We start from the raw sequence: 7,232 nt of genomic DNA, 5'->3' as shown, positions 1-7,232 counted from the left end.
ATTCACAATATGTTTTAAATTCATATTTCATATAAAGTTATAGTCGTAAAGCAGTGTGCGTTTTTCTCTTATTAATTTGTTGATTAGAACATAATTAGATCAATTGTTAATTACCTCGATCCAGAAATGGTAAGTAGTTGGGATACAGGAGTATTGTCGCAAAGGCAAGTGAGCAGTTAACATAGGAAAGGCAACAGTGAGTCAAAATACAGAAAGGCAAGTGAATAGACTAGCCACTTAGTATTACGGTCTAGTGGTATTCCTATTCATTTGTAAGTGAGAGGTCTTAAGTTCGATTCTCGCCAAAAGCGAATTTGAACGACATTATTGTTAGCTCATTGTGAGGTTAAGCCTATCTCCTTCCTGTTAGTGTAGATAATTGTTTTTTTTGAAGTGAATAGACTATACATACATACATGCATACGTACGTACGTACGTACGTACATACATACATAAATTAATTAATATGAATTATTTTTCTTTGCTAAGTTGTATTATAAATACTCTCCTCTCCTCTACCACACACAGAGAAAGTCAGATTAATCTGCATAATTTCAGCAGCTAGCCATAAGCCATGAGACCAACTTCATTTCTTTTGTTGTTTTTGCTCCTAACTGTCATAGCTCCTGACGCCATTCTAACATCCAAACCAGCTTCTTGTAAGTCCGTCAACCTCGGAAACTACCGTGAGATAGAGCTGGCTAGGGTTGTTGGCCCTGAAAGCATTGCCTTTGACTGCCGTGGAAATGGACCCTACGTTGGGGTTTCGGATGGTACGATCCTCAAATGGCAAGGACCTCGCCTGGGTTGGACGGAGTTCGCCTTCACCTCCCCAAACAGGCAAGATCTCTCTTCATTATTCTTTGTTTATCTTCTTTGATGAAACGTGTATGTAGGGTCTCCAGACTAGTGCTATATCAATCACTTTAGTTCTTCTTGTTGGGTTTCCGCCCACCAACTTCCCACAAAACCCAACAAGAAGAACAAAACGGACTAACTAGCCTGAGTCTTAGAGACCCAAAATACATCTCACACACACACCCTAACACATACAAAAACTTACTTTGATTGTTTTTGCAACATATATAATATGACTACTAATATATAAGAACGTTAGTTGAGCTCACTTTTTTTCTTTGCAAATGAAAAATAGGTTGATATATATTTAGTTTGAAAGCATTAGTAAATCAACGATCCTTCCAATAAAATCTCTGCAGTTTGTAGTTCTTAGATTTCTGTTGTTCCTTCTTTTGGTCCAAGGATAAGGGAATGTAATTCCAGTGGTAGGTTGGAGTTTTTGGGTTGTGCTTACCTACCCACCAATCGAGTTGTAAAATCGTGAGGCCAACTCCAGAAAGTTGACCTTTTGGTTTTTGTTTTAGGGTGCTAAGCAAAGTTGACTTCTAATGTTTTTAAAAATAACAATCAAAGGCCGAGTCTCCACATTCACTTTGTTGTTAAACCAAAAGTAGGCCGTAGTGTGGTTTAAGTCACTGACAAAACTTATTCGCTTAAATTCAAGTTTGAATCTTCTTCTTAAATCAAAATAATTTATTTTATCATCTTGTATAAACCAGGGCAAGGAAACTATGTGATGGTTCAACCAACGTGACGAACGAACCAATGTGTGGGAGGCCACTGGGAATCATGTTCCACCCTAAAACCTGTGATCTCTACTTTGCAGATGCCTACTTTGGGCTGATGAAGACGGGGCCTAATGGTGGTAAGGCGGAGGTTCTTGCCAATTCTATAGGAGGAGTCCCCTTCCTTTTTGTAAACTCTTTGGATATTGATGAAGAAACAGGAATCGTTTATTTCACAGACACAAGCACTGTGTACCAAAGAAGGTACATCATTTTCTAACTCATCCTTCATTTTCCTTTGCTGACTGCACGAGTTCTTTTGATTTAAAAAAAAAAAAACACAGGCATGTCAGTAAAATCCCATTTCTATTTAAGTATTTTCACTTTTGATCACAATTATTGATATGATTGATTACTTAAGAAGTATAATCACAGTTTAATCGACAGTTTAGATTTTAGGTTTAAGTCTAAAATTTTGATTATATACCTAAATAATTAATCCCATCACAAAACGAGGTTGTGTTGATCCTAAAAATTACTAAGCCTACATGGCGCGCAGACCAAATAATTAAGAGCTAATTACGTCATTTTGAATGCGGGCGTGCCAACTCACAACTGAGCTCAATTAGCGAGTAAAATGGATGTGGTGGTGATGTAAAATGTGCTACTGACTTCTGTGCTCAAGCGGTCGGCCGAGGAAGGAACGCGTCTCAACCTTGGGTTCTAAAACCTGAAAACAAGGTTGCTAGTTAATGCGAAGTTCCGAATCTTCTGCACTAGGTTTGGCCGCCTCAACTATATTCGTAAAAATATAGGTGGACCGAATCGACATTAAAATGTAAGTCATTCAACCGTCAGAATGTCAAATCCTGAATGAACTGGGATAACGAATCATACAACACTTAGCTGAATGAAATGATTTTGTTCAACGAAAGAATCAAAGACTCATCGCTAGCTGAGACTTGGATAGAATATTCAACCCAACTTGAAGAGCTTGAAGTACTGATGTTAATTCAAACTTTGAAGTAGGGTTGTGCTATTCTCACAATGTGAGAAGGGTTCGTGCAGCGTGAAGTTTTGTGCAAAGCGTTTGTGTATTGAGTTGAAGTCACTTTTATGTTGGTGTCCTTATCACATTAAAGCCCAGAGGGAACAAACCTATCTTTCAGCTTTTTGAAAGATAAGCACTGTACCCACGTACATGTGGAAACAAAACCACTCCAGCCAGGCTCCAACTGTTCCAACCCACACGCTCACGTGCCAAATGGCCCAGATCAATCTGAATTGACTGCTTTTAAATTGGAGATATAGTTTGCAAATTCCATTTATCTCGCATATATAAGAAAAAGTCACGATAATTTAATAATTTTTTAAGATTTAACTATTACAATTGAAAATCACAATATTATTCCTCAACAATTATTATTAGGGAACTTTAACGAAAAGCTCCCGGTACAGTTCACTTTAACGAAAAACCATATTTTTACACTAAAAAGTCAATCCTGGTACTATTCACTTTACCTTTTATTTTGTCCTTATCGTTAAAACTCAAAGTTTTCAAGCCATTTTCATTAGTTTTCTTTTATTATTAAAAATTATCTTAAAATCTCTCACATATAAATTATCTTAAAACTCTCGCATTCAATGATCTAGACCCCTGTTAACTCAACGGTCTCGATTACATAAGTCGAGTTGATAGTGCGTTCAAGCAGGTTGTGATGCCAAAAGTAAGGAACAAAATATGTTTGAGAAGAGATAGGCTGACATGACATGTAAGTGATTCACTCAAATTAGAGCGTCTATTGAGTTCATAAGTGACATTTTGTTGACATATTCTTATTTTAAGAAAAAAAATCGATGCTCTACTTATGTAGGCGAGATATTCGGTTATTTTAGATTTAATAAAATTAAAAGAAAGAATCGATGTTTAATAAAATAAAGGTGATTGAAGAATTTTTTTTGTCAATATTAAAGAATTGAAAATTCACAGATTAATATGATATTTGTTGCTTCCATATTAATGTTTTGGACTTTAACCTTATATGCTCTTGTTGGTTAGATTTGTCAAATTTGTTTTGGTCTATTAATTACCTTCTTATACTTTCTTGTCGTCAATGTCAAAGGGTATGGGTTCAGTCGGTCCTAGCCGGTGACAATACTGGTAGGCTACTACAATACGACCCACGTACAAAGAAAGTGAAAGTATTGCTCCACGGTCTGGGTTTTGCAAACGGCGTGGCTCTGAGCGGCGACAAGTCCTTTGTCCTCGTCGTCGAATCCGCCGAGTTTAGAATCCACAGGCTGTGGCTCCGAGGCCCCAAAGCTCATGTGTTGGAACTTTTTACTCAGCTGCAGAGGCCTCCGGATAACATCAAGAGAACCAAAAAAGGAGAGTTTTGGGTTGGACTCAACAGTGGAAGAGGAGTTAAGGAAGTGGAGAACAAAGTGCAGACTATGATGAATAATAATGAAAGCTCGGGGGAGTTGTTGAATGTGAATGATCCTGTGGGGGTGAAACTTGACGAACAAGGTAGGGTTTTGCAGGTTTTGGATGGAGAGGGTGGTAAAGCTTTGCAGTCTGTTAGTGAGGTTGAAGAACACAATGGGATTTTGTGGATTGGATCAGTGGTGACTTCTTATGTTGGTGTGATCAAGATTTAGATCTTGGTTCATTTCCTAATTTGATGTTAAATTATTTTTCGATGTGTGAGTTTCTCTGTGTATGTCAAGCATGCATTGATTACATTAGTTTGTGACGTTGTCGAGATTACTTATGGAGTGACTTAGATATTTGCAGGCAATAAAAAGTGCTTTATGGCTACATTTGAAGAAAAAAATTCAAGTGTTTCTGGTTATAAAAGTGCTTTATAATGAAGGAATAACTTTTAGGTAAAACATACTTTTAATGAAAACACTTACGTTTTATGAGGAAAAATATTCATAGAGTAGCAATCACAAGTCGATTCAATGCAATACTATGAGATAATTATAGGCTCGTATTTCACATGGTTAATTCTGAGTTCAATTTTTGGTGTTGATGATCGCATGATGGTGATCATGGGAGACTAAAATACTTCTATGAAATTTTTTGCTTCTGAAAGAGTTGACTGCCTTAGCTTTGCCACCAACTTGTTCTTTTTTAAAAAATAAATAAAAAATAATAAAGGGTCAAATTACAATTGCGTGAACAATAAAATGGACTCATAAGCTATATGCAGTATAAAATATTTTATAGTGCTTTGAAGTATTATATGATCTAGTATTCACTCAAAAACACAAAGATCAAGAATTAACGATTTAAAAATTTGAAGGTGTTATGTATTTTGAATATCCATGGAATTTTAAATGCTTACATGTGTTGTTAGTAACATGTGATATCAATGTATCATCTTCAGATATCTTAATTAGGGTGACAAAGAGTCTATTTAAACTACTTATTAATAGAAACCTATTTGTCAACTAGAACTTCATAAAACTACTATTCCAAACCTCTCATCAACACTAAACAAAAATAGAAACATGAACAATTTGATAATTACATGCAGCACAAATTTTACTTTTTCTTTTACATAAAACCTCACCCCCAAATAAACATAACACACCCTATTTAAAAATTAAATAATTGAGAAGAATTTTTTTTTAAACCCACGTGTCCCACTTCAAACCCCGCTTCTTCCAAATAATAAACAAATTTAATTATACACATATAATATGTGGGCATATGACTAGTTTATATTAATTTTTTTAGCTTAGAGAATTTTGATTAGCAACCCACGTGCGAAGTTCCCACATCTCCCAAAAGTATTGAAAATACAACGTGGCAAGAAGCAACAACTCATCACTGAATTATCCTAAATCTCTTTTAATATTTATTGAAATCTAAATATTTTTAAGTTAAAATGTTCTTAAAATTAAATTAGGATAGTGTACCTAATATATAATTTTTAAATTAGTTTAAGAAAAGAATTATTTTAAATTCATTTTTTAATAATCTCAACTTAAAAATTTAACCATATATAAGGATGGGAGGAGAATGTTGTAAACACAATTTACTGAAAATTATGAAGGCCATATAGAGGGGTGCGTGTGACAACCCGTCCCTAGTTCTAGAATTTTATAAATTTTAAAGGTGTGAATTTACGAAAATGTCCTGAGAGGTGAGGATATTGACTTACATTGACCAACGTATAGTGAGACATATGAAATATTCCTTTAGCGTATTTTTGTAGTACTCGACAATACGGCTGCGTAAAAGCGGATTGGGATATTGATATTACCATTTATTATTTTATAATTTTTTTTAAGTACCATTACATTATTTTAAGAGTAATTTTGGTAATAATTGGGGGAGGAATAAGAGAAAGAAGAAAGGGGGGAACGAGAGAGCATAAATGAGGGCTGCTGCCCAATCAGAGGAGAGGAAGAGAAGGGACTAACAAACCAAAGAGAAGAGAAAGGAGGGAAAGGAGGGAAGGTGAGAAGGAGGGAGAAATCGGGTCTCCTCCTTGACCTATGCGACCCGGACGAGTATCAAGGCCAAATCCGTGCATTTTCGGGCCAATTCTCGGTGAATTGTGTTGAATCACTACCTGGAAATACTACCCTAACCCTCTTCCTTCCATTTTCATCCCAAAAATTAGAAGAATTTGGTGGTATTTCGAAGGAAAAACGGACGAGGGCCATGTGGGTGTATGACGACAATCCGTAAAAATTGAAGTTAACCCAACCAATTACCACCACCCATAGACTCCCCTCAACCTCAGGAACAAAGCCCAAACACTTGTGGAGGCATTAGAGTGAGCATGGAGGCCGAATCGAAGCACACCCTCTTTAGGGTTTCCAACGGATTTATGTAAAATTGAGGTGTTTCTCGGCCAAATTGGCCTTGGTCACATGTATGAAACTTACTCTACTCATTGAGATCTTCATTCCTGTAAATTTTGGTAATTTTTTGAAATAGTTGATTTTCTGGCGAATCGGGACGGCTGACCGCCACCCATGGCGGCGAGTGGCCAAGGGACCGTCGATACTACTCTTAGGTTAAATTAGATGCCTTGAGTTCAGTTTTGGTAATTGCATAACGTAGGTTGATCGTTTGAACCTAAATCCCTTACGATACACTACTTGGTAAAATGTGAATCGACGATCCGACCGTTGGATCATCACCAAACTTTAATACATTATAGTACATAATATTTAAGGACCATAGAAACTTATGGATCGGGAATCCGACGCACGGATCTTCCCGAGTTGGATTTGCAAGTTCATAAAATAAAATGTTGACCGCCACTTGGTTTTTGGCAATTAGCAGAGATCCGATCGTTGGATCGTAATGAAATTTTAGGATGTTGTTCTAGAAGCATAATGTGTATCTTTGGAAGTAACGGATTGGAAATCCGTGAAGCGGATCTTCCAGATCAAAACTTAGGGGTGTGTTTTATGTAAATTATGTATTCTATCGATAATAATTATGAGATGTGATTTGATAATTGTTCTAGGCGCCGATCGTTCATGACGTTTCTATGTGTGTGTGTTAGGGAGTTGTAGCGTAAACTCCAGGTGAGTGAGTCTTTTCCTTTCTATCGTATATATATATATATATATGATTGATAATTCCATAAACGTTTATAAATTGATTATTGCTTACGA

The 7,232-nt window shown here is 36.2% G+C and overlaps 1 protein-coding gene across 1 annotated transcript; it reads left to right on the top strand.

Annotated features, from left to right (window-relative positions):
- Positions 1-532: 532 nt before the first annotated feature.
- Positions 533-4,443, top strand: LOC126594913 (protein STRICTOSIDINE SYNTHASE-LIKE 10-like). Its single transcript, XM_050261176.1, has 3 exons — positions 533-840; positions 1,578-1,847; positions 3,707-4,443. The coding sequence occupies exons 1-3, from the start codon at positions 575-577 to the stop codon at positions 4,242-4,244; spliced, it is 1,074 nt and encodes a 357-aa protein (XP_050117133.1). The 5' UTR covers positions 533-574; the 3' UTR covers positions 4,245-4,443.
- Positions 4,444-7,232: the final 2,789 nt, after the last annotated feature.

This window comes from Malus sylvestris, chromosome 13 (assembly GCF_916048215.2).
Source record: "Malus sylvestris chromosome 13, drMalSylv7.2, whole genome shotgun sequence".
Lineage (NCBI taxonomy): Eukaryota > Viridiplantae > Streptophyta > Magnoliopsida > Rosales > Rosaceae > Malus > Malus sylvestris.
The sequence above is the reverse complement of the archived record's forward strand: the minus strand, read 5'-3'. Positions and strand labels throughout refer to the sequence as shown.